At 33.6% G+C, this 14,121-nt stretch overlaps 1 protein-coding gene across 1 annotated transcript in view; it reads left to right on the forward strand.

The window, feature by feature from the left end:
* Positions 1–14,121, forward strand: part of LOC148283005 (DNA-dependent protein kinase catalytic subunit-like) — a 104,930-nt gene that overhangs the window by 77,842 nt on the left and 12,967 nt on the right. The window contains exons 40-47 of the mRNA XM_088224176.1: positions 408–605; positions 1,954–2,078; positions 3,341–3,532; positions 4,981–5,184; positions 5,993–6,150; positions 8,861–9,054; positions 11,926–12,050; positions 13,221–13,367. Of these exons, the coding sequence (XP_088080302.1) occupies positions 408–605; positions 1,954–2,078; positions 3,341–3,532; positions 4,981–5,184; positions 5,993–6,150; positions 8,861–9,054; positions 11,926–12,050; positions 13,221–13,367 (1,343 nt within the window). The remainder of the gene's footprint in view (positions 1–407; positions 606–1,953; positions 2,079–3,340; positions 3,533–4,980; positions 5,185–5,992; positions 6,151–8,860; positions 9,055–11,925; positions 12,051–13,220; positions 13,368–14,121) is intronic.

Raw genomic sequence — 14,121 nt, forward strand, 5'->3', positions numbered from 1 at the left:
GATTATGATGAGCATTGGTTTGTATGTTCCTGATAATTACCTAAGACAGCGTCAGTATAGATTGTTTCATATTCCAATATACAGGACCACCCTGCCTGTTGGAAAGGCTACCGCTATGCTGAACAAAATCGCTCTGGATGTTGATCTGTTCCATGTATCCGAAGGGGTTTTCCGGAGCAGGATTCTCCTACTACTATAGCGAGAGTCTCTTTCATGTTTTCTTTTTATAATATGTACATTTTGAATTTTAGTTTGTTATGTATATCTTTTTTTAAAATTTTAAATGAACAATTTAATTGAATTTTTTCAATAAATAAATAACTAATGTTGCTGATACTGATAATTATTATAGAAGTGCCAATGAAGTGCCCTAAGAGCCACCGTCTTAAAGATGACTCCGTTTCCAGATCGGTGTACACCGCCCACCTCCAGCACTTTGTGAAGAGACGTCTTCCTCAGTCGGACAGCCAGGACAGGTCTGCATCGGCTGCCCTCCTAGAGCAACTCAGCAAGACTCAGCGGTTTGCCGAACTCAACTTGCTGAAGGCCGCTTTACACCAGAAGAATATGCACTTCTCCGAAAAGCTGATCAAGAAACATTATGAGTGAGTTTGTTTTTATTTTAATTACTTAATCAAGCCAAATTATCTGTAAATGACATCCAAGCACACCCCTACACCGGATTTCATGTTTATTTATTTATACATACTTATCAGGGACGTGCGGTGAGGTTTTCGATTAGGGAAGCAGTCACTTGGTACTAGGTACATAGGTAAAATATGTGCCTACCACTAACACAGTAATTCGAATAAAGTTTTTTGAAATAAATTAAAAAGCCATTTTTTTACCATAATTTCAGCATAATAGAGTTATATTTCATAGTTTGATATTATAATACAATTGTGTCAACCAATTTAAGTGCTAAATTTGTTATAAAGCGCTCACAATACATGAAAAATAAACATCGATTGGTTTGTTAGAATTGCTTCCACATGGCTACTGAAGATTTCAATTTGCGCATGTGCGTACTTGTGAATGCAGTACTGGGCAACCGCCTTAAACGAACCGACCGACTTAAGCAGTTAGTCAGTCAGTAGTGAATTTTACTTCAGTCCGCGCATAACTGCGCAGGCAAAAGGTTGTGTGTAGGCTTGTTGCAATTTTTTAGAAGTTGTTAATGAATGAACATTGAACTCCTAGTTCGCTACGATTAACAACAAAGTATTCAATATATAAAAGGATCTACGATGCGAATGTCGATTGATGCAGAAAAGGAGGAAGGCCGAGAAATAAATGGCACAATCAAGTCCATCAAATACTTAGAGTAGGAATAATCGGCGTGCATGCATGAGAAGATGAACGAATGTAGAGGAAGCGAGGTCTGAGGCGTGATGGTTTGTTTGTTTATGCCAGAATATCGGAGTAAAAGAGTTATATTTTAATGTTTGACATTAAAATCATCATCATTCCCATTTCTGCACCCGGTGAGGCATAGGCCACTGCATTGGTAAACCTATTAGAGCGTTTTTCGATCATCCGTTATATGAGGGTAAAGTGATGAGTCTTACGCTTCAGGTGCCAGTCCAGGAACAACGAAATATTGCAGTTTAAACAACCCTTAAAATCAATGTTTCACGTCCACTCTGCCAGGAATCGAACCCAGGACCTCAAGAACAGCAGGCGAACGCGCCAACCACTTCACGATGAGATATTTTAAACCTGCCTCGTAGTACAGTGGTTGGCATATCTGCTTACAATTCTCGAGGTCCTAGATTCTACATTGCAATATTTCACCGTTGCTGGACAGGGACCTGAAACGTAATCCTCACCGTACCTTCTCGTAACAGATGATAGAGATACGCCGAATTTGATGTTCCGATGCGGTGCCTTATGCACCACCGGGTGCTGAAAGGGAAATGATAATGATGGTGACTTCTTTTCCATTTGCTTCAGGTACTTAGACGATGAGGAAGAATTGGCTTGGGGCTTGCAACTCACTAAACTAATGAAGCTCAAAGCCGAAATTCGGTGTAATCCTGTCAAGGTAGATGCCATTCTTGAGACTTGGAAACATGGAGGTACATTATTATTTACAAGTTCTATGAGTTATTAGCGCAATAAGTTATTAAGTTATCAATGTTTAAAATATATATTTAACAACCAAAATTTATTTACAAGTAATTCAAATAGATCAAGTCAAAGAAGGAATCGTGTGTTAGAAATACCACATTGTAAAACGAGGCTCGCACAGAGATATGCATATTTTATAGGCCCAAAAAATTTTTATTCTTTTTTTACTGATAATATTTCATCGATTCTGATGCTGAAATTATCCACCATATATGAAGCTTCCTCTCAAAAAATATGATAAATTTTTAGTTTTTTTAAAAATAAGGTTTTTTGATTTTTATTCTTTTAAATAAATTTTACTCTTGGCAGAAATCATACTTCTTAGGATGGATTGCCTTAATATAAAAAATAAAAAAAATTTCATTGATTCCAAACTTTCAAAATTTTCCTTCTTTTAAAAAACATGCACTATCCTGGATTCAAACTAAAGATATGAACTCTTTTTTTCTATGATTTATTTTGTTGCCCTTTAATAATAAGGAATATTTTTGTGTTTTTTTTTTATATGTTTTATTTCCTTTTTTAATTACTATAAAAAAAAAAATACCATATTATCTTTCACGGAATATTTAATTTTTTCTTTCTTATGCTATACAAAAATATTATAGCTGTCCATGTCCATTATTTATTATAGGAGCAAAAATTCATTAACATTTTCTTGTATACCGACGAACAGGCCATGCCTTTGTGGGATTTTTTGTTTACTATTTTTCTATTAATATGTATTTCGTTGATATGTAATTATGCTTTATTTTTTAATACTCTGTTTTATTATTATGTTTATTGTAAAAAACAAAAAAAATAAAATAAAAAAATAAAATATATATATATTTTTTAAAACTATGCCGGCCCACTACCGTCTTAAGGAAAGTGCAGAAGATGACTACGATTCCGCACTTGGAAGTAAAGAAAACACTGGACAGCTACTATAAAAGCAATAGCACCCTTAGGTACCATCAGCGGAGTAGTTCAGTAGAGTTCAGATCAGTTCAATTTAGTTATCGCTGTTACTGTCCTTTCATAGCGTGTACAATACTTATAAGTAATAAATACACGTCGAAGCATAATGTCATTTTCTTCTGTCACCTCCAACTGGTGTAAGAGTTCCCTTCACCGACAAGCTAAAATCCTATGATTCCTTCAGTACATTCAGATTACAAAATATGTTTGTGTTCTCGCAAAGTGTTAAATGGTATTTTTTTTCTTTCAGAAAAAGTGAGGGAAGCCTGTGCCGAAAATGGGGATGTGGAATCCCACTTGGAACTTATAATAACAGCTTCGGATATGGCCGATCAACTGTGTTCCCAGCTCGATCTGCCGTACTGGAGAGAGCCAAATAACGCACCTAGAATTTATCAGGTCATCATGAACATACTGCACCCAGATGAGGCGATTACTACAGGTTCGTATTTTATGTTTATTGAATTTAATTTTCCTTTCTAATTTACCGTTTCTTTTTATAATCCTCATGGACTTCTTCTTTTGGAAGTCAATTCAACTATAGTCCTTAAAATATAGCTTGATTAAAATGACAGCTGCCAAACTAATGTCACTAGTGATGGGAAATTACTGATCACTGATCATGTACTGATCAAATAGAGTTTTTCATGCAAACATGAAACTGTTTCCGAAAATTGATATAAAATTGCAGAACAAGCCTATTATAGTGTGTTTAAGACAACTATTTACTAAAAAATAAGACATTTATACTTTTTTCATGAACAACATCAAATGAATTATTTTTTTATTCGATCTATTTACATTATTAATTTGTCCCATCCCTAACATTTTTGCAAAATGATGTAACATTGTAAGAACGTCGTTAATAATGTGTTAATAATTTTTATTTATTTTTAAAGCTGATTTTATATAACTATGTTGATTTATATGTCAAGCACTGTATCAAAAAAAAAAAATAACATGCCAGATACAAATGATTTTTCGTGTCAATATTAATCACTCCTTAGACGTTACTACAAAGTTATGACAACTGTCATTCTAATCAAGCTATATTTTAAGGACTATAGATCGAGGAATATCAATCTCCTCCTCCCAAAAACTCTGCGACCTAGAGTATGCCGATGATGCGGTTATAATTAACGATTCAGTCAGGGTACAATAAAATCATTTTGTTTTTTATTCAGTTTTTTATACACAGCATTTCTGCCATTTGCATTATATATTAATAAAGGAGTGTTTATTAAATAATAATGCATATTAATATATATATAAACAAAAACCTACATATTTCATACTTAGCGGTTTTAGACATAATGATCGCCTATAAAATGAAATAAAATAACCAAATACATCACACAAATCACAAAAAAACCATCACAGCCGAGGATAGAACGCCACATCACTCTATCTTTGCATACAGATCTCGCTTCCTCTACATTCATACATCTTCTCATGCACGCGCAGCGATTATTCTGACTTTTAACATGTCCATCTTCATGTATTTGTTGAATTTGATCATGCCATGTCTTTCTTTGTCTTCCTCATTACATATTATTAAATGAACTGAATAAGTCCATTATAAAAGTTTATTATTTATTTATTTATTTGACGGACTTATGCAGTCCATTCTAACGATGGTAAATACTATTTCTTACAATAAATGCAGGCAGTAATAAAATAAAATACAACTAAATAAAATTAAAGCTAGGACGAAAAAAATAATAATTACTACCTCAAGACAAGATCCTGTCTATCTTAGTGAATTTTTAAATCTATAAAGACTTACACCAAAAAAGTCCAGATCTTGTCTCGAGTTTAAAATACGACACAATCGGGACATTGGTGCAAAACTCTTATTAATTGTATACATTTGTTTATATGATATTTCAGTGTTTAGTCCCAGTAGCCTGCGCCAAAGGTTGGTTGATTACAGCACCGGAGTGCTGGAGCAGGCCATACGCACCGCAGAGGGGGCAGGGGCTTCCGGGGGCCATGGCTGGCCTCTCTCGTCCTGTCGCCAGGCCGGCCTCCTGGCTGAGACCTACATGCACATGGTTCGATACTGCCGCAAAGCCAAAGCCGACTATAGCGATGGTAAGATTGACCTTTATCTCATGATGTTTATTTATTTATTTATTCATACAAATGCATACATATTACAAAAAAATATAATAATAATGTATCCCAAACTCTTTGAGGCCAAGGGCCCTGTGTTGAGTTGGGATACAACATAATGAAAAATGGAAGCACGTAGATAATTAAATAATAGCAAAAATAAAAATTAAGTATCATTACATAAACATGCATATATTTCAAAGGGCATCTGGACAACACACTTCATAGTACATAAATTTATGCCATATCTCGCAGCAGTCTCCCGCAATGGTCTCTTTCCTTAGACAAAATCCATACTTGTACACTTATCCTGAAAATGGTTTTCGTTTTGTAGAACTTAGTATGTTTATCCAGGACATTGAACACTCTTGGGGCCACAAAAGAGAAATTTCTCTGAGCAAAAGTCATACATGTTTTGATATTATATAATTAAAATTACAGGAAAACCTCGTACGAGCATTCTGCTGGGATCTACTCTTGTAATCGCTTGACTAGAAATGTGTCAAAATTCAAACTTGTCCACAATACCTTGAAATATCGTCAGCATAGACTGTTTTACCTCCCAGCTTCCAGAATCGACCTGCCTCTGGTCATACCGATTGGAACAGCAGTCGGGCAACTGAACATCATCACTTTGAAGATCGGCATCTTTCTCATCAGTGAAACTATGTTTAAGAGGCAAATACTCTTGTTATTGGAGAGTATTGTGCCTTCATCATATCGAGCCATTGCTCAATAAACATTTGTTTGAATTAGAACATCCCTGTCTATGTTTTCGATGTTTTAGGGAACGGGGATTTGAAGTTGGTAAATTGGATAATCCTCGGAGTACTCCGTGCCATGCAGCGCGGTCACCAGGAGGCCAGGAAACTGTTCCCCGTACTACTGCTAGAGTTGGAGCTGCTGCCAACTGGTGACCCGGCCATCGAGATCTTCAAAGATGAGGTAAACTGCATTTTCAATAAAAAATAATAAAATTGAACCGGGTTGTGGTCGCGTGGCTAGTGTTGCGGACTCACAGATCAGAGGTCCGAGGTTCACACCCCGCTCTACCACAACTTGGTTTCCATTTTCTAATAGTGAGTTATTTACAATTCGTTGAAAATGGCCTCCAAAATTTAAATATTTTGGTAAATATTTAAATATCATACGAACGCAAATATTTAAATGTAACAGAAAAGCCTTGGTTCTTCAAAGTAATTCTGAACAAATTTGAGACATCTTCTATATGCAGAATGCATGAATTGGACATAGTTCTCATTTGTTTAGAATCCATGTCCGGGACTCTGCCATGTGCGAATGTCAGCTTGAGGAGGAAGATCTAAATCATATTTTCTTTGGATGCCCCATAAATGATTGTTATCCTGAGTTCCTATCTGACCTCTCCAAAATTAGCGTCCCATTCCCTACTAATATTTTAACTCTTCTGTCCCCACCCAATAAACATATATTTAAAAATTTAATGTAAATATGTAGTTGTAAATGGTATTAAGTTATAAATAAGTTATATATTGTGTAATGTGTATGTAATATTAAATACTAACACACTAACTTGTATGTATAGTACTAACACATGTGTAAATATTTAAATAAGTCAATCTCAAACTTGACACTGGCTAGAACACCCCAGTTAGGGGTGAAAAAAGCCAAAAAAAAAACTAAAAGGAAGAAGAAGAAGAAGAACGCAAATATGTATTTGAAAAAAAAAAATTAACAATATTCAAATGTGTTTTCTTTGCCACATCCAATTTTATATTTATTAATTTAACTTTTTGTACATAATGTTATTTGTACATTGGCGGGCTTATTGCCAAATGGCAATTTCTTCCAACCAACCAATAAAATAAAAGTTTTATTTTTATAATTCAAGTCACAGAACATATTCAATAGAAAAAAAAATTAAAAAGCTAAAGATATATAAAAATAGAAATAAACGTATTTGTTTGTAAATTACCTTAAATCGAAACTATTACTCAATAGGAAAAGCGAAAAAAGAGGAAAGAGGAAAAAGGAAAGGAGAAGAGATTAAGGAAGAGAAAGGAGATGTTTCTTCAGATGTGATTTAAACAGAGATAATGTAGTAACATCTTTGATGGTGGATGGGAAATGATTCCACAGTCGAGCCGCATGGACACTATATGAGTTAGAGAAGAAAGAGGAATTGTGGATGGGTATTAAGAGAGTGCCTTGAGAATTAGAACGAAGAGGTAAACCATGAACTGATAAGCGGGGAAATTTTTCACGCAGGTATATTATACGCATTAAAAAAATTACAAAATAAGAAAAAATTTGTATATATTCAAATCTTTAATAACCTTTGCTCATGTGTGCGCGAAATAACGTTTTCAAATAAAAGTGTGCCTACTAGCACAAATGAAATATGTATGCTTCCTTGGTTCACCTGTGTGATAGGTGTACAAATGTCAAGATCTGTGCATTATGTAAATGTACTTTGAATTTATTTAGTGATATACAAGTGTGTTTAGAAAATAAAGGTAAATTTTCAATTTCGCGGGGTTTGGAGTCTCACATCTGCTCACACTTCATTGCTAGTTTGTGAATTTTTGTCCAAAAACAATACTTTAACGATGCCCGGCCTCCATATTCGCCGGACATGGCTCCGTGTGACTTTTTCCTATTTCCAAAAATAAAGAGAACATGAAATAGCTGAAAGAGCTATAGGCTATCCCAAAGATGGAGTTTAAGAAGTGTTTCGAGGATTTGTCGAAGCGCTGGCACAAGTGCATAGCATCTAATTGGGACTATTTTGAAGGCGACAACATTAATGTAGACAAATAAATAATGAATTTTTATCAAAAAACGAAAATTCCCATTATTTTCTGAAGTATAGAAATTGAAAAAATAACATTTTCAGGCGTTGCCTAGTATGTAGGTGAAATAATTCAATTAGACGAATCTCACCCGCATAAATAAAGGTTTCAGCCCTTTAACTTCACAAACATCAACATATGAAAGAATTGAAGGAATATAGATGTTCAAATATGGGCTGAATGGTGAATACAGATAGTGTTTTTCTGGGTTATTATGCCGTGTTTGTGGGCTTTGTATTGCCGACGTTTCGGAGCACATTGCAGTGTCCATCTTCAGGGCTGAAAGCCCACAAACACGGCATAATAACCCAGAAAAACACTATCTGTATTCTGAAGGCCGTGAAAACCTACGAACCTTGATGAATGGTGAATGTTACACAGTGTGTAAAGTGGCCACTTAAACCAGCCATTGACAGGTCATAAGCCCTGTAGATGCCTAGACTTCTATATTAACTTCTCTTAAATGTTCTTCATCTTAGTTTTAATAGTTTTTAGTTCATTGGGGGGATTATCATATATTTTTATTTATTTGAAAACGAAATTATTTTGACCATTATTTGTGTGAACTTTAGGAATTTCGATATTATTTTGATATCTGAGTGACTTATTTATCTCAGATTTGTTTATTTTTTCTTTTTTGTAAATTTGTATAGTAAAATTTATTTTGTAAATAGTGTCTACTGTATGAACTTTAAATAATTTATTAAGATTTTCCGTTTTGAATGTTAAAGGTTTCTTTAAAATTACTTTGATAATTAATCTTTGTACTACTTTAAGAGGGTCCAATATATTTTCTGACTTAACTGTTTTGGTCTTTTCCGCAGGTGGAGAAAACCCCCGTCTGGATGTTCCTCCCTTGGGCTGCACAGCTGCTGGCGCACCTGCCCGGGCTTCAGGGCCCCCTGACGCCCCTGGCGCTGGCCGCGGCCAGCCAGTACCCCGCTGCCCTAAGGCACCACTACCGCCTGTCCAGGGACACCTGGCGCACCATGGCCTCCTTGAAGGAGCTCGTACAGAGGTGTTTAATATTTTTTTCAATGGAGTACAGCACAGGTTCATAAACTTGTTTGACCTACTGCCCCCTTTTTAGAAAGAAAAAAAACTCAATGCCCCTCTTTAAATTTACTTTATTTACACAAAACAGTGAAAAGACATTTTATATTTTATAAATCTATGGTATTTATCAAATAATCCTAAATCCCTTTTAGCAAAAGAATGTCGCCAGAATAAATCTACAGTTGCTATAAAGATTTTTTTTATTTTAAAATAGTTGTTTTGGCAATAAAATGATTTGAAATATAAATTTCAAAGATGGAAATAAAATAATGAAATATATTTTTGTTCATTTAAGAAACTCTGTGTTAAATACATTTTTAGCCTTTTCTGTTCTTTCTTTTTTATTTTATTTACGTATTTTAGATCTTAATTTAAGAAACTCCGTGTTAAATACATTTTTAGCCTTTTCTGTTCTTTCATTTTTATTTTATTTATTTAGATCTTAATTGATGCTCGAAATCTTATTTTATTTCAAATTCATATTTTTAGATCATCATCATCATCATCATCATCACATATTTGAATCTTAATTTAAACTTATTTCTGAGCACCCAATGACAAATTATTATTTAATAGTTTATCGGGATAAATATTTTATATTGTTTTCACATGTGTATTTTATTGAATAAAGACTCTTTAATTTTGACAATGTAGATTTAATGTATTGATTGATTTGGTGTTTATTTTGTAGAAATCCATATTTAAACATATAATATTAGAAATCAAACACTTTTTTGAGTCTACTGAACACTTTATTTTATTTTTACAAATATAAAAACAAAAATTTTGTGGCAATTGTTTCGCCTTGTTAGGGCATTTTCAAACGAATGTGAAGATTAGATGGATTTTTTATTTTTTTTTTGTTTTTTTTTTATATGGGAATTGCTTTATTATTTACCTTGCTTATAATATACAAGGTTTATATTTCAAAAAGTGGATTTTTCTGCAATTAAATATCTTAAAATTTATCTAAACTATTGGGATCAGGAGGGATATTAGATGGATTGAATGTCCTTATGTAGTTATATAATTCAAGGTACTAAAATAATCTTATGAACTATAGCATGTACATTAATCATAATTGAGGGAAAAACCAATGGTTAAGAGCTAGGCTAAATGTTTGATTGGTAATGGGGAATTTAGGTATTTATATTTGAATTTCGGGAAAAATATAACAAAGTTAGTATTTATTGACATACAAGTACGTATTGTGATAACTAATGAAGCTTTATAGTTTTGTAACTTTAGATAATTGCTGTCAAAAAAAATATCAATAATATTATAATAGGTTGCTGTTCATTTTAATTTTAATTTTAAAACACGATTGAAATATTATGAGGAAATTTATATAAACATAAATGTATTATTATACAATATTTCTATTTTTAAGAATTTCTTATCAAAATATATAAATGCAATTGTAACATGATTCATTTATTAATTACGCGTCATATAAGCGCGTACAAAAAGGAAAAAAGTGAAGAATAACAGTATATTTAAGTATGTTTAATAGTGGTGAAGATATTAGGTTGGTTTGTTCATTTATTCTTCACCTCATCACATCTTCTAATAAAATATAATAAAATAAAGTGTTCAGTAGACTCAAATCAGTGTTTTATTTCTAATATTATAAGTTTAAATGTAGATTTAACACAACCAGACAGACTCTAGGCCTGGGCACTGAAACGATGATGAAATTATGAAATACGCACTCTACCAAAATACCTAAGTAGGTCTCTACTGAAATAGAGCGCTGCTCCACGCAACTGAAAACTATAAAAAACTATATACTACCTACTTCTCTTTTTTAACTCTTAAAAGGCTGTGGTAAAAAATCCCTCTTCAAATGGTGCTGTAACGAGACGCTGCAAATAAAAGACAAGATATTTTGAAATTATCTTACTTAAAAACAAAAAAATATAACATATCATCGGTGATACTACCGCGTAACCTGTCTTTTCGCAAAAAAAAATTACTGAAATAAATTCGTTATAGGGAATAAGAGGCGTTAGTTTTTAATTATTGCTATTTTTATTTTAAATAATGATATTTTTTCTGATACTTGATTAAAATCATAAGTAATTTTACTTTTTTTTTCACATTTTAAACAATAATAAATTATAAAAATAATGTGACCTCACTGGGGTTACCTTGGACAAGGACACTCAACAATATACTTTTTTGCTAGTTTACATGTGAAAATTATACAAAGAAGACTTTACATGCCTACAGAGAGAAATTACAAAATGTTAAGGCAGTTTTAAACACCACGTATTTATGTTTTTATTTAATTTCTGTATACCTATATTATTTGTATTATAAAACGCACAATAAAAGAACAAAAACATAACATAAACCATGTATATGTTTGTGGAGCTGGCGATTCAATATTGGTTTGGACGAATGAGACAATCCATTTTACTTCTACCCACTTCTACTATCCATTTTTTTTAGTCTTTTTGAACATGTTCTCGTTAGCAATTGTTTTAATGGACAGTGATATATTAACAGACCACTTTTAGGGATCCCCTGTCAAAAATTCAATTGATAGTTATGCGGTATTTCAGTATCGCCGATGATCTGTATTATGTATTGTTTAATAATCTATTTTTCTTAATCGATAAAAAATAATCATGTAACTTAGGGCTGTTAAACCAATCTACGACTTCATTATTTTAAAAAAGGGATACATCAAGTCTTGTTTTCTCTGTAGACTCATAAATATCCGAGCCTCACAAGGGTTAAGACATGTCTTAGTAAACTTGTCGTTTTATATTTGTGTAAATCATTAATTATATTTGTGCATAATATTTGTATTCTGTTTGTGTTGAAGGTTGGACGCCCTCCTAATAGACCGAGATACAGAGAATCTGGCTAGAGCCCTGAGCTCCCTTTGCTGTCCGATCAAATTCCTACAGAACGCTATGAAGAAGGTTCTGATTTCTCTCAAGACGTTGGGTATGTTATCCTGGTATTGAGTTGGATTTTTTCGCTTTGTTCTTTGCGCCTGCATTATCTATCTATTACGATGGCTACTCTTCCGTTGAAAACAAGAAAATCCATTGAACATAAGTCCGCCTTGTAGTGTAGCGGTCAGCGTATCATGCGTGAGATCCCGGGTTAAATTCCTGGCAGGGTGGACATTATTGGTTTTAATATTTCATTTGAACCGGGTTGCGGTCCCGCGGTGTGTTGTGGACTCATAAATCAAAAGTCCAAGGTTCAAAATCCACTCTACCACTCGATTCCCATTATTCGAGCGCAAGTTATTTACAATTTTTAGGAAACGGTCTGTAGGAGTTGCCCGGAAATCAATCACTTAAAAAAAATGTTTCTTCTTCTTGCGGTGCTTTGTCAGGTCTTCCCGACGTTGGCGATCACTACAGTGAAAGCATCTCGGTCCTGCGCTACATAAGAATATTCCGCAGCCAGGACAACTGCTAATAAGCAATAGGACATACTCGCCATAGTGATTCCTGGGAAAAGATGACCAGAGTGGTTTTCCATTGCCTTCTCTGATGGATTATTCTGTTAGTCTTTTTTTTTATTTAGTCTCAAAATAGTACAAACATAATAGATGAATGTCCTAATATTATCTTATATCTAATTATTATTTAAACATATACTAATTATTAATATTTCTAAACAATATACGTACACTTAAAAAGAAAACTTCTATAAAGCTAGCACGAATAAGATTACTTTTTAAAAACTAACTTATCTGCTAAACACATGTTTTTTAACTTACATTTAAATGAAATAATATTTTTTTGTTTTTGTTTGAATCTGCAGTTAGATATCTTCTGATTCTTCCCATAAGAGAAACCTTTCTTGCTATCCTATAGTTACCTTCCCTTAGCTGGTTGGTTCAGGTTTGGAGACGCCAGAAACTCGCCTCTCGTCTTCTCGTTGTCTGCTGTGATCACACCGTTATGAGTGTGATCCCATTGCCCGGAGTTCGCGACGTGGACACTAACGAGTTGGACTAGTCAGTAGTGTTGCCGGTGGAATGCAACTGGGCGTTTGCAGCATTTTATAGAATCATCACCCTCCAGCAAGATGTGGCTCACTGCGACCCTACTGACAGCTTGAACTTTTATATAATATAATTTTATTTATATTTTTCAGAAGAGAATACATGGACAGTAGTGCTCAAAGACCTGTACAAAACTTTATTTCCTAGAGATGACTCCATTTCCGGTGTTCACATTAGGGGACCTGTTTTTGGTATGCTGGAAAAGTACAAGGGGATGTTCGAGGCCATAATAAAAAATGGTAAGATATCTTTATTATTATATAAATAAAAGACGAGTGATGACGAGTGAGTGATACAAATTTGGAATGTCCAGTGACTGGTTTCATCGCTTTCGCGACATCTTCGAGACTGGTATCTTTTTTAAGGAGTTCAATGTATTTATGCAAAACAGAGGTAAGGATACATAATTCAAAATTAGATGAAAGTAAATTAAATAAAGTTATTTTTATCTCAAGGATCATTATCAAAATTTTTTCGGGTTAACTAATGAGTTGATAATGCTATTTTAATGAGTTTTTTTTTATTTTTTTAGTGTCCCATCTTTCGTGAGTGTGATTTTTGTCAATTATGATTTCTGAAAAACAAAGGGTAAAAAGTAATTAGTGAAAATGTAAAACTTTGCTTTTTTACGGGTTTTTGGATGGTTCTAGTTCCCATAGTAAACTATTTTTACAAAAACAAAATGATAGAAACACGCCAATGGTAAATATCTATAGTGTGTAAAAAAACCACTGCTCTAGTGCATTTTTTCAGACTGATACTGGCCGTTTGGAGAGTATCAATTTTTATGTTCCGGATGGATATTTCCAGCAGCGTCAGCACAAACTATTTTATCTTTCGGCTTCCAGAACCAACCTGCCTTTCACATCAGTGAAACTATATTTAAAGCAAACTCTATTGCAAACTTTCTATCAATGTTCCTTCCAAAGTTTTAAGAAATAACCCTCTTCTTCACATACCTCTTGTTTCATCTAATTATAGGCAAAATTCATA

This window comes from Micrasema longulum, unplaced genomic scaffold (genome assembly GCF_059751315.1).
Source record: "Micrasema longulum isolate JH-2025_06_02 unplaced genomic scaffold, ASM5975131v1 h1tg000271l, whole genome shotgun sequence".
Taxonomy (NCBI): Eukaryota; Metazoa; Arthropoda; class Insecta; order Trichoptera; family Brachycentridae; genus Micrasema; species Micrasema longulum.